Below are 13,465 nucleotides of genomic sequence, written 5' to 3'. Positions count from 1 at the left end.
GGTTTCCCGCTCTCGCACTTAAGGACCGATTCCTTAGAATTTCATCCAAACATAAGTCAAGTACGACCACATGGGTGGAATGTGACACCCCTGGCTGAGTAACTAGCTTATCAGGGGAGCCTTGATGCCGAGAGACATGTGGATTCGCCGGGGTGGTGTCGGGGAGGACCCCTGGGCTTCCTGGCACAGTATGGTCTGGGACCTAACCTGTTGTTGGTCTGGGACCCCTCTCGTCGGCATATGGTAAACCTGTGTCGGCTTTGGAAATGCCTTGTCATGAAAGCTTGGAGGTCTCCCGACGTGGCTGATCCCCATGGGCTGGGTGATCCGGGTTAGTAATGTCGTGTGGGTAAAGTGTACCCCCTCTGTAGAGGTTAACAAACTGTTCGAACAGCCGTGCCCACGATCATGGGCGGATGTGAGGTGATTCCTAACGTAGTTTTGTTTGACTACTGCTTGTGAAATTGCTGTTGTGGAAAGGAGTTCGATGTCTGAAAAATCTGCAGCTGATGGGATCAGCTAGGCCCGGGTGGCCGTTTGAAAAGTTGTTGGCCCGGGTGGCCGTTTGAAAAGCTGTTGGCCGGGTGCCAACCTTGATTCAATTCTAAAGACTGATACATTGCACATACTCCGACCGGACGAGACGCACTATCTCATCCGTGTCGTTTGAGAAGCACTCACTTAGTTGTTTTTAGAAAAGAGTTCAAATAAAATCAATTGCAAAAACAACAGCCTTTCCTCGAAGCCTGCATTAAACACTTATTTCCCTTGGCTTGCTGAGTACTCCCGTACTCACCCTTGCTCTATATAAATAATCTCCCCCCCAGTTGCTGAAGAAGATGAAGCGGATCCTGCTGATGAGGAGTTCTTCCAGGAGCAAGCCGGCTACGATGAGTTTTAGGGTTTCGGCCTAGTTCCCAAGTCGCGCCTGTGTTGTTTGGTCCAAGTCCCGGCTTCCGTTTCCCTTTTGTAATGCAGTTGTGAGCTCGGGATCTGTCCGCAGCCCAACATGACTGTACCTCTACTCTATAATAAAGAGACCTCTGTTGCTGTGGTATTCTGTCTCCCTGTGATACCAGCACTGTTTCCTGGGACTGGTATCGAATAACAGGTTAATTTGGAGCGTCACGGGCTAGTCCCGGTCGGGACTAGTTCGGGGCGTGACATTTAGTCAAAACTAAAAGTAACTTATATATATATGATAAAAGTAACTTACATATATAATAAAAGTAATTTATAAATATAAATATTTTTTCATCGTAATATAATCATGTAATATCTTGTTGTGAAGATTTAATTGTAACGAACACAATAATGTAATTGTATTGTAGATCGGATAAGTAATTTGAGAGAAAACTTTGTTTGAAGAAGAAAATAACATACATGTGATGTAGTAGACTTCTCAAAAAAAAATGCATGCATGTAGTACACTATAGTAGATTTCTCCACACGTTCTGGCATCGCTGGTTAAGGCAAAAACGAGAGGACTCTCTAAATAGATTTTACGGTTATAAATACATGCAACTAGTACTTTGTTAGTTACATGTATTTTAGTAAACAAACAGGTTTTCTTAGTATAATAGGCAAACTACTCCCTCAATCCCAAAATTAAAACATCCCTCACATATACATATATAGAAATTAAATAGTATTAACAGGTTGATAGATAAGAGGTATTAAAATGAAACTACTTAAAAAATATCACGGATGACCCTTATAGAGATCATGGCTGGGTCGTGAGAAGGCCTGCCTGTGATAAGTTCGGTCTTTGGGGGAGGAGGCACAAGCCACGTGTGTAAAGGAATTATCACAGGTGGTCCTTAAAGAGAGGCGGCTGAGTAAGGCAAGCAGTTATGTGAAAATTGTTTTCACATGCAGATTACTTTGCATAGCTGCATGCGACAGTAATCTTCGCAGGTGGGTGGGTAATGCGGCCTATCTTAGATAATTGGTTTTCATATGCGGTCGGACGATCCGTCTAAGAAAATTGCCATTTCCATACATACTTGCTCTTACGGACCGATTGGCTATCTGCGAAAATGGAATATATACTCCCTCCATCCTTAAATATTTAACGCCGTTAACTTTTTTAAACATGTTTGTCCATTCGTCTTATTCAAAAAATTTAAGCAATTATTAATTCTTTTCCTACCATTTAATTTATTGTTAAATATACTTTTATGTATACATATAGTTTTATATATTTCACAAAAGTTTTTGAATAAGACGAACGGTCAAACATATTTTAAAAAGTCAATGGCGTCAAACATTTAGGGAAGGAGGGAGTATATAGTAGCGGGGATAAATCTTCTTATTTGTAGACAGTCACATAGATAGATAAGACAAAAGAAATTAATTTATTTTAAGATAAGAGTAAATTAAAATCTAGAAATCTTTATTTAGGGACGAATGAAGTATGTGACTTACATTTTTATACGGGTCTTCTGTGTGCTAGCTGATCAAATTTAGTCACACACACGGTCGCATATCATTATCGTGATATGATCGATGATCGTTGACCAAGCTGTTAGCTGTTGACTATATATACTTATATATCCCTGCAGGCTAATTGTGAGGCCTATATCCATCAAAAAAGAAATAGTGAGGCCTACACATACCAGAACCACTATAAATTTGGCATGTTCGCTAATAATCAACGTGCGTGGATTGACCCATCTAAAACTCATGGTATTAATTTGAGCTATAATTAACTTTTCCTCAGGACGAGAAGTTGCAAAAACTGATAATATTCAAGTCACCGGCACTTTAGTCACACCTCTCAGGTGCAACTTTAACCGCTTTATTTTAGGACAAACCATGCATCTGTCAGTCGAAATTTCACATCAGACTCCGTCAAGAAAGAACCTGTACTACGCATGCAGTACGCGCCTCACGGTTGACATATATGCACGCATATATACTCCCTCCGTCCCTTAATATAAGTGATTTTGACTTTTTTATTTACACTGTTTGATTATTTGTCTTATTAAAAAAATTAAAATTATTATATATTTATTTGTGACTTACTTTATCATCCAAAATACTTTAAACATAATTTTTTTGTTTTTTATATTTTTATAATTTTTTTAAATAAAACGAATGGTTAAACAGTGTAAGGAAAATGTCAGGGAGTGTGCGTGCATGAGAAGACAAGAAGTTCAGTACCATTAGCAGCTTGTAGTTTATACATGTACGGGTGTGTTCTTTCCTGCGGAATAACTGAATAGATGGATGATTTATGATAGTTATTTAAAATATATAATGAATTAGCTATTATATAGTTGAGAAATAGATTTAAATCAATATCCCAAGAATTTCATATATAAAAGCTTTTTACAAACTTCCCATCATCTAGGAATTCAGAAAACGTGCACATTCATTGCATCCGCTAAGAAAAAGAAAAAGAATGCTGAATCCATCTAGAAGTGGACCGGTTGCTCTAACTTGGTGAGCTACACATGGAACCACGGGCCTCTCCTAGTCACCTCTCGTAGTGGAGGTCGCAGTACCGTCAGGATCGAGTAGCTACAAGTTTTACTACATGCCTGGACGTCCAACTCAACGGAACAAATAATATGGCAACTCAGGAAGGCTGCAGCTGAGACCGGCGATATATACATCGTCGACCGACCGAACGAGCAAGCCAATGGCTATGTGTGAAGGAGCTTACGTTTTCAAGAAGCAGCTGATAAAAAGCTAGCTGGTGAAGGTTCTGGTTTCTAATTCATTTTCTATATTCTACAACTATAACTTCTTAGGGTGTGTTCGACACCACATGTTCCCAACTCCTCTCCCTCGTGTTCCGCGCGCACGCTTTTCAAACCGCTAAATGGTGTGTTTTTTTGCAAAAAGTTTCTATACGAAAGTTGTTTAAAAAAATCATATTGATTCATTTTTGAAAAAAAAGCTAATGCTTAATTAATCATGCGCTGAAAGGACCGCTCCGTTTTTCATGCGTCGGAGATTGGTTCCCATCTCCTTCGTACGAACGCAGCCTTAGTATTTAAGTGAAAATATAGACTATTTGAGGTATTGGTTCCCATCTCCTTCATACGAACGCAGTCTTAGTATTTATAAGTGAAAATCTAGATTATTTGAGGTAGCTTCTTGTAACCGAAAATTTTTAGGACAAGCTGGAACTTTTTAAACGACCCAATGGCAAACTCGAGTCCACAGCGCATGCGCGATACATGCATGCATTGATGCATGTGCTGATGTGTGGCGTACTGGCGTGTGAAGGTCCGGCCCGGTCGATGCGTGGTGTCACTGGTTGGACTAGTTGCTATAGCGATCGAGTAGTTAATTCAGAGAGACCAGACTTTGGTAGGCGAGAAGGCGGCAGGCCAGCTAAAATCTATCTACCTCAAACGGATCAGACACGACAAGAGCCGACGGCGACGGCCGGAGACCACCACTCCGGCAGGGCCGTCGTTGAGGCCCAATACCTCAAGTCCTAGGTAGATCCGGCGGCCCAATCCATAAGGACTTGGGCTTGGGCTGGAGTAACACAACACTGGGCCTTAGATGATTAATTTCACTGCCTAATTCATTTCCCAAATCCAATTGCCAGAAAAGAACATATGCACACAATTTAGGTGGTCTCATTGGCTCCTAGCTTTTGTGTTCATAGTCTCTTTTGCTTTGCACCAAACTTTTTTTTTCCTTTTTTGCTTAGAGCTAACCCTTCATTCAATTCAAGAGCCATTGGAACATAGCAAGTGATCGAGCCGCCCCAGTTTCCAACTTTCTGCCATCTTTTTTTTTCCTAGTGATGTTCCTTTCTCAATATCATAATGATAGAACATTACATTCGCTCTCTCTCTCTCTCTCTCTCTCTCTCCACCTTGCTACTGGCAGAAATGCAGAATTTGTACCCTCCTGGAGAAGAGGTCTCAGAAACCGGAGAATTGATTTTGCTGAGATTGCTGAATAACCTGAAATTCAGTTCCTGTAGGGCTGACATTCTCTGTCGCAATGAAGTTTCTGCGGGATGAAAAATGCAGCAAACCAGATCAGATGCGATGCAAAAAAGAAAAGGATGAAATGAGGCATGACTCATGGGTGTTCTGTCGGGCGAATAAAGAGAAACTGTTTACTTACTCGCGAGGACGTGAAGCCCAGAGGGAGCTGAGAGCACGGAGACGGCGATTATACTCTCCAATGGAAAGAAAACACCGAGCTGTCTGTCTGGTTGTGAGAATTCGCCGCATGTGGTGCAACGTTTCCTGCCTCAGATTATCAGCCTTCGCTTGCAAATGGCATATGGGGGAGAAAGAGATATTAGATCAGTTTACATATGTGGATATGGCAATGGTAGCATGATAATAAGAGGCTCAATACAATGTTGCATATTGTAAAATTAGATATTATTTCGTACATATCTGAAGAGGGGAATCAGAAAATAAGTGGGGGCAATTGGAGGTCCTAATCACCTTTTATTCGAATTTTTAAAGGACAGAGAACAGAACAAATAGAAAGACAGAACTGCCTATTTAATACTCCTTTGATGACGCAGGTTCATACTAGTTTAATTGAAGGAACCTCTGAGTCATCTCCAAGTGCTGAAGTTCAGGCATTGTGTCCTTTTCTTTCCTTTACTACGACTGATGAATTGAACAGATAGGCATCCATAATACAACTTTTCATACATATGTTTGTGTATCTGGCTATGTTTTAAACAAGAAATATGACCAGAAAAAGGAGTATAGCCCACAGAATAATTTCTACAAGCCAAGGTGACCAATAATACCTACTTTGGCTTTATATTAGAAAGTGATATGTGTTTATGCATACGGGAGACATTTGTTTTACGTGATAAGATTTAACACCAAACAATTAGCACCATACATATTTCTAGTAAAATAGAAGAGATAGAACTACATTTTTTTTAAAAAAAAAGAGGAACATATTAATATATTTGTACTTCCTTAATAATTTTAAGCTTTGGATAGTACAGTTTTATCTTACTGATTATCGCTCCGCACATTGAAAGCAGTAAATTTTCTGTGTATTTCAGAAAATGGTTAATCATCCTGCAAGCAACGATGGTGACAGCAAGGATGTACGGACTAGGAAGAAGAGGAAATACTGACCTGACGATAAAAGCTCTCGAGGTTCTCAAGCCTGCCAAGTGCTAGGGCCATGAGGCCGGTGTAGTTGGCAACATCTGCGCCGTCGTTGAGAGGACCGCCGCCCACCGCGTCGGCCAGTGACTGGTGCAGCTGGTGAAGCCCCTGCGCGAGCGCCTCCTCGGTCTGCTCCGACGACTGCTGCAGGCTGCACATCCCCATCAGCTGCTGCTCCGTCAGTGGATCGAGCTGAGGTATCAGCATCTGGTGAAAAAGGCAAATCATAGACAAAAAAAAAAAAGGCCAAGAATTTAGCATGCCTTAATAATCGTGCGTGTCTTACTGAAAAAAAAAATTATGTTGTGTGTCTACTTTGAGAATTTCTGATGGCCGGAAACCGGCCATCCAGAGGAAGCACCGCTCGGCCGGCGCCGCCCACATGCCAGTCATCAGGTGGAACACGTCGGAGCTGGCGAGCACGGCCCTAAGGTGGAAGAGCTCGTCGTAGTGGCGCATGCATTCTTCCACAATGGCACCAAGGTTTCCGTCGGGGAGCTGGGCCTGTAGCGCGCCCTGGAGCTCTGCCATGCATTTGCTGTCGTCGTCTATCCATCGGGTGTAATCCATGTCAAACATTACAGCACCTGCAAAGGTGAAAAACGCAAACCCGAGTTGTTCAACCAAAATCTGTTTTAACGTCGTGAAGCTGGTAATTGCTAGTGTACGGATGAGATGTGGTTACCCGAGCTCATATCTCCAGGTGCACTGCATCCTCCAGGAAACAAGCCCTGCAATAATTGGAGTTTCATAGCATAAGACCATAAGCTAACCTTTTGTAAGTATAGTATTATTAGACGTTGCAATCTTGTGAGGCTTCCGGAGAGTTGGAACCTGTGAGCGTGCTCTCTGAAGCTCTTGCTCGATTTGCTGAAGCCTTATGCGGCTAGTCTCAAGTTGCTGCACATAAGCCTGCAACATATGTGTAAATTCTTTGTCAAACATAGTTTCTTTTTCCTTATAAAAAAAACTTAACTTTGCTATGATTTTGTTTCAAACCTTTTTCCTCAGCCTGCTCTTTCTTGCAGCTTCTCTGTTCTGAGCCAATCGCCTTTCAGTCTGAGGGTATGGAACTGTACAGGTTAGATTATGGTACAAATGCAGGGCCAAACAAGGCATAACTCTGACACCAAATACAATCACACCTTGGCATCTAACAGTTTTCCGTCTTTTCTAGTGGATCCATGCTTCCTCTGCACCAAGCACACCAAGGGTAGTTAGAACAGTGTGAAATGCTAGATATACAGTGAGAAACCTTTTCCGACATACTATATTGGAGCTAAAACTCCTGTTCAGTTTTACTATACTACCTTTTCACAACTGTTTACCTGTTTCTTCCTTCTAGTAGTATAACAAGAGTAACCATTTCTAAAATATTGATGCATGAGCTATGTTGATTTGCTTCGTTTTCTCTTTCCAAAAGTTGCAGCTCATGGATAAAATCATACCGCTTACATCCATCATGGCCAAGAGAGAGGATCCACCGAACCATTAGGACCGCCTGGATCATCATCATTGGGGGTTTGCCATGGACCATGCTTAACATATGCTATTGCCTACTCTCTAATTGTAATACTATGTTCCTTTTAAGAACAACATGAATGCTCTATTCATGAGCTAAAAAGGCTGAAGCCAAATTAAAGCTTCTACAATCAAATCGTGGTAGCCGAATCCAAAGGAAACAAACAAGAGCTCCAGTTTGCATTGGTTCAATACACGAAGACGACAAGATTGACAAAGTATCAGAATGTCACTGTTACCATGTCTAGGCCTCCTGCATGTTGCTGAAAGCTTGGTGCAGTAGCTATTGCTGCTCCAAGTCCTTGTTTGTAGTTGTAATCATCAATGGTCACCATCAATACCTCCTGTTGTTGCTGTTCCTGCCCAGAGTCGGACCTCATGCTCGCTGGGGACACCAACTCGGCCTGTGACATTGTGTTCTGAGCTGAGCTAGAGTCAGTGGTGCTCCCTACTGACTGCGAGTTCTGCTATAAAGCAATTAATCAAAGAAACAAGAGGAGCAGACAGTGAGCAGCTAATTAAGCAAGAACACTTTTTTTCTGTTGCAGTCAGTAAGAAACTGTAGGAGACTGTTACTGATCAAGAGAAGCAGTGCTTACACTGTATGGCTCCTGTAGATGACTCATTGGCCATGAAGGGAAGATTTCCAGTGTGGGGGGCCTAGCTGCAAGATATCCTGCTGCTGCATACATACAAATGGAATTAAAGGCCTTGTCAATCGCTCTCTTTTCCTCAAGAGGTTGCAAAAATGTAGACAAAGAAAGAAGACAGAAGCAAGATGTAGGGGAGTTGTGGGATCACACCATTTATGCTGCCTCCTAGTTACATGTATGTAACCAGTGTTCATGACTGTGTATGGCAAGGAAAAAGGCAAGACAAGCTGTGCCTATCTATATGTGGTGCTGTTGGGAGCGAAGAAAAGAAAGAACCTTTCTGTAGGTGGTTAAGGTTTGGAGAAAGAGAAAGATAAGAGGTGTAGAGAAAAGGCAGTCTTACACTCTGTGTACGCGTCACTTTGGATCATGCCATGATCGACACCAGCACCAGCACTGGTGCCATGGATAAGGGCCTTCTCCAACTCACCAAAGTAAGCAGCAGCTGCAGGTTGCAACTCCCTGGACCAAGCAGTAGAGCACAGCATTCAACACCTGTGGTAGTCAATAGCCATATGCAATATATGGACGAACAGATAAAAACTGAACTTTTCAGGAATGTAAAGGCAAGCACTGAGGGTGTGAGCCTCTGAGGTTAGAGGAAGGCAGATAAGGATGAGAGCTAAAAAGGATATGTAGGATGAGGGTAAGCAAATCACTTACAGGATCCAGGCCTTAGGCATTAAGAAACTATTTGGATTGCGAGAAGAGGTGTAATCCAATGAGCGGTAGCTTGGATATATATATATATAGCAGGGGAGTTAGTTATAAAGATAGTTAAAAAGAGGCAAGGAGAAACGATACTTTAAAGCAACTGCAGGGCTTGAAAACTACTAGTGCCTAGTTGAAAAAGAACTTTAGCTGTGTTGTCTTTGCATGTACTATTAGTTGAAAGAGAAGAACAGTGTAGATAGGGAGATGGAGACTAGAGAGGGAAGCGGCAGTACAGGAAGTTGGCAGGTGGTGCAGCAAGAACAGCATGGCCTTGGATTCCATATGCAACCGCTTGGCTGTGTGGTACTGCTCTATCATGATCATTTGCCATCCTCCAAGAACTCCCCTCACCTTGCACCATGCCAATGAGCACAACTCTCAACTTTACAAAGAAGAGGCTAGTAGCAGCAGTAGAGACTAGTGAACTAGGTTCACACATGCATGCACCATGCATTCAAGTGTGCTAGTATACTCAAGAGAAGGGAGATGGAGGAAGGGAAGAGCATATATAAGTACCACATGATAGGATGTTGCTTCGTTTCCTGTTTGTCTTCTCCCACACTGGCAAATCGAATCCCCCTTGGAGTTTCATCTACTACTGTACCACAAAGAAGATTTTGTGTCCTTTTGAACATGCCCTACGAGCCTGCCTCTCTATCTTTTCAGTTTTCACAGGCTACACTGAGAGAGAAAGAAGTGAGATGTGTGATAGCCTAGCTAGTAGCGTTGTAGGCCTTTTCTCTGTCAGGATTTCTGTCTCCTACTCTACCGCTTGTAACCACCTTTCATTTCTCGCTGGCTGCCCTCTCTGGCCTTCCCTCTGAGACAGCAAGTACTCTCAGCAAAATGATCATTGAAGAAAGGAAAGGAAGAGAGGGGGGGGGGGGGGGATGAGAGGCCTAGGAGCTTGCTTCCTTTTCCTAAGAACAAATTGTCCATGAGGATCCATGCATCTCCACCTTGTCATGCACCAAATACTGAAGTTTTTCCTGTCAAAAGGAAGCTTCATTCCAGAATGGCCTTGTTTCTCTGTTTGGAAATGCTATGGATCACTATCGATTATGAGAATATGTGTAGTGACCAAGTTGCCTCTTAATTAACTTATTAGTGCTTGACCTTTTGGATAAAGTAGGGCCTCGAGTATATATATGAGAGATAGTGTGGTGCGGTGAAACGAAGATGCATTTATACTCACTGGAAAGCTCCTGACTCGTGAGGTCTTCGCAGATTTGCTGAATCCTTTGGCTACAGAGGCCAGTAGAGATCATTTACTACGATTTCTTTGCTTCCACCCTCTGACTCTTGTATTGGAGTCCAATGCGGCTCTGGGAAAAGGAGAATATTTGCAAAGAAGAAAAAACATATTTGTGGATAATGATGAATAACCTGAGCATAATAACAGCAAATGTATAATGCAGACCAGCCAATTGTGTTCAGACACAATACTTTTGATATTTAAATACAGCATAAGAGGTGGTAAACTTTTGTAAAGTTCTATAGATTCCCAAACACTTCCAGCCAAAATTTCTCATGGACATACCTAAGTACCTAACAATGTGCATGTGTATCTATGCACAAAGATAAGATATTCTTTTCGACAAAAAGGTAACACAAGAGATCAAACCTTGCATCTTAACCATTTCACTTCACACGAAGTTGTAGAAATTTGAAGTTCATCTCAGCCTGTAAACTGCATTGATATCTGGACACTGGTAGATCAACATTACTGAAACTGAAGTTGTGGGCGTTAAGATCGGAATATGATTTTAGAAAGCCAACACAATCCTCATCTAATCACAGGGTTCAGATTTCAGAGCTGCAGGATGCGTTTCGTCATTAAATGGTAAAACATGAGTCTTCAAAAACGTAAACCAGAAAAGATAGAAGGGATCGTCATGCATAATACTCCCTCCAGTCAAGATTATTTGACGTTTCCGACAGCCAAAACCTATTAAGCGCAAGTCATTTTCTTTGTCCAAAGTGTCAAATTAACGTCCAGAGGTAGTAACACATTAACAGAAAAGTATAATTTCAACTACTTCTAACCTGCTTTTGCAGACTGAATTCCTTATTATGTCAGTAACTTATTTTCTTGACAAGGACTGATAAAGATAAAGCCAAAGGATGGCATGAGGGCATGAGAGACATATCCTATATTAAAAGCAAAAGAATGGGTTTAAAGGAAAAGAAAATGATATACTTTTTTATATACTTTTCTTAAAGATATACTCTTTTCTTTATGATATACTTTATATTAAATGTTCATTGGGCTCTGTTTTAGCATCAGAAAATGGGCTTACAAGCTTAGTAAATGTTAACTTGATGATATATTGTCCTTTTCTTGTATAGTTTGATGTCGGTAAATAATTTTTGGGAATTGTGACATGGTGATCAGATATTTTTACTCTTCCAAATTATTTTCCATCTTATAAAAGGAGTTGGGGCTTACAATATATTTCTACACCTACTACTCATAAAAATTCTATGGCTAAACATGTAAATGTTGTTTAAATAATTTATTTGAAAAAACGGCAATCTTTGCATGTGTTTATGTCATTGGCTTTATCTGAATTAATCACGTTAGAAATTTTAACTTATATTTATTTGTCATCGGTAGCAATAAGGAGCACAAAGCTAGTATGTATAAGATTTTATTGGAGAATAACCAAACAAAAATACCTGGCCCTTCTGTCATGGGATTAAGAGCCTCAACAAAATTTTCTGAGGCGAAGTTGCGAAAAATTAAAACAATGTAAATGAACTCGAAGTCTCAAACAATTAATACAGTTACTATTCCTCAAAGAAATATAAGACATTGAAGAGTTAGAAAAATATAACTAGACAAGAAAACAAGTAGTTTCTTTTTACCATAAAGAAAATAAGTAGTTTTGTAGAGCTATAACTATTGTGGTCCATACATGGCCAAAATTTGCAGCCCTAGTGAACAGTGAGATTCACCTCAATAAAACTGAAAGCTAGTGACCAGAGAGAAGGTAGCAGTCAGAAGGACATGAGCGACAATGGAAACAAACAAGAGAAAAAGGGCCCAAAAGGAGTGGATTTGCATGCCTGCAGGGCTGCATAATATAGTAATCTTGTTGGGAAAATGTTGCAGAAATTGAACTGTAAATAACTAGTCAAGCTTAAAAGCAAGCGTGAATTCCAAAACGAAAACCTTACAGCATAGAAAGAACCTCAACTGAAGTAAGGCATGGTTTAATTGAAGTTGATGAAATAACAACGGTTTCAGATATCTTAAAATGTGGTTAAGCCTGGTAGCTTGCTATTTTCTCCATTTCAAAATATAAGGTGCATTTTGTTTCATTAGGATAAGACTTTGACCAACGATTACTCTAAAATTAAATTTATTAGATTCATATTCAAAATTACTTATGATTATAATTTTATATCACATAAATGATATTCTAATAGAGTAGTTGTTGGTCAAAGTATTATCCTAACGAATCAAAATACACCATATATTTTGAAACGGAGTGAGTACCATCTTGTGCTATTCAAATGCTTGCTAGACTCAACGAGCACCATGAATGGCATGCTTCTTTGTGATATACGGACCCATGGTAACTTGCAATCATTCCAAGGCCGCATAGTGTGTGACAGTGTGAGGCTGTGAGACTGGCTGCATAGTGTGACAGTGTGAGGCTGTGAGACTATGAGGTACTCGCCCTGCCATCCGGCATAGTTCTGCCAAATTCTCAAATGCAGAAAGTACCCTTGCAGGCCTAAATCGTTTCAAAGTTGCTCACATGCACCTACTCCCTAACAAAAGTTGTATTTCATCGACTGCTTTAAATGTTAGGCCAATTTACCACACACACATCAGGTTCAGCAGGACACAGACAAATATCAGGACGCGGTTTTCACAGTGCAAACAGACCCAACGGGAAATCTCCATGCTTAACCTACAATTTGGTAAATTCATGACCAAGCGGAGACTACACTACTAATGTAGCACTCCTATTTCCGCCTGAATATGGAGTATTAATCTCGCAAACGGAGAAAAAAAATTGTACAAAGCAGAAGCGGGAGAAAAACAACCCCCCCCCAAAAAAAAAAAAAATCTCAACAAGCAGCATCCGTGATCGCGTACGTACAGTAAGAGGACTCACAATGATTCATCCGAGTCTCGATAAACGAGAAAACTGCAACGGAAATTGGGGTTTGCGGGAAAGGGAGCCGTACCTTGCCGTGCGATCGATGGAGCCGAACGCCGCCGGCGGTGGAGGAGAGAAGGCGAGCGGTGGATTCGGTCGCGGCGAGAGGCGGAAGCGGCCGGATGTTTAGCGTGTTGTTTCCCCCCTTTTTCAGTGGTAGCGGCCGCCGGCGGCCGCCGGCCACCGCGGCGGAGGGTCGGCTAGACCGCGAGACGATCCGAGTGGCCGGAGACGAAGCGTTCAGGTATAGCCCCTTGGGCCAGTAGGCGACCCTCAG

General features: G+C 41.4%; 1 protein-coding gene across 26 annotated transcripts; it reads right to left on the bottom strand.

Annotated features, from left to right (window-relative positions):
- Positions 1–4,594: 4,594 nt before the first annotated feature.
- LOC4338933 (transcription factor TGAL5-like) lies at positions 4,595–13,444 on the bottom strand. Of its 26 annotated transcripts, none has more exons than NM_001420422.1 (14): positions 13,217–13,444; positions 10,638–10,722; positions 10,209–10,338; positions 8,643–8,761; positions 8,246–8,328; positions 7,886–8,110; positions 7,271–7,318; positions 7,125–7,184; positions 6,960–7,037; positions 6,811–6,856; positions 6,441–6,712; positions 6,093–6,332; positions 5,101–5,243; positions 4,595–4,983 (listed from the first exon to the last, which is right to left on the bottom strand). In NM_001420422.1, the coding sequence occupies exons 4-14, from the start codon at positions 8,668–8,670 to the stop codon at positions 4,893–4,895; spliced, it is 1,314 nt and encodes a 437-aa protein (NP_001407351.1). In that variant the 5' UTR covers positions 8,671–8,761; positions 10,209–10,338; positions 10,638–10,722; positions 13,217–13,444; the 3' UTR covers positions 4,595–4,892. The 26 variants fall into 26 exon arrangements, with proteins under 26 accessions (NP_001407351.1, NP_001407350.1, XP_066166348.1 ...); XM_066310251.1 differs by having other exon boundaries at positions 4,737–4,983; positions 7,886–8,113; positions 10,638–10,745; XM_066310256.1 differs by having other exon boundaries at positions 4,737–4,983; positions 10,638–10,745.
- Positions 13,445–13,465: the final 21 nt, after the last annotated feature.

The sequence above is a fragment of the Oryza sativa genome, chromosome 5, assembly GCF_034140825.1.
Source record: "Oryza sativa Japonica Group chromosome 5, ASM3414082v1".
NCBI classification, from domain to species: domain Eukaryota; kingdom Viridiplantae; phylum Streptophyta; class Magnoliopsida; order Poales; family Poaceae; genus Oryza; species Oryza sativa.
This window is presented reverse-complemented; position numbering and strand designations above follow the sequence as displayed.

What these genes read in the sequence shown, in the direction of transcription:
- LOC4338933 (XM_015783577.3), bottom strand. Translation starts at nt 9,467, where the DNA reads ATGCATGGTGCATGCATGTGTGAACCTAGTTCACTAGTCTCTACTGCT. An exon ending in ATCTACAGGAGCCATACAGT is followed by an intron (nt 8,111 to 8,245) that starts GTAAGCACTGCT and finishes GCTTTATAGCAG; the next exon opens with AACTCGCAGTCAGTAGGGAG. An exon ending in GGCCATCAGAAATTCTCAAA is followed by an intron (nt 6,333 to 6,440) that starts GTAGACACACAA and finishes CTTTTTCACCAG; the next exon opens with ATGCTGATACCTCAGCTCGA.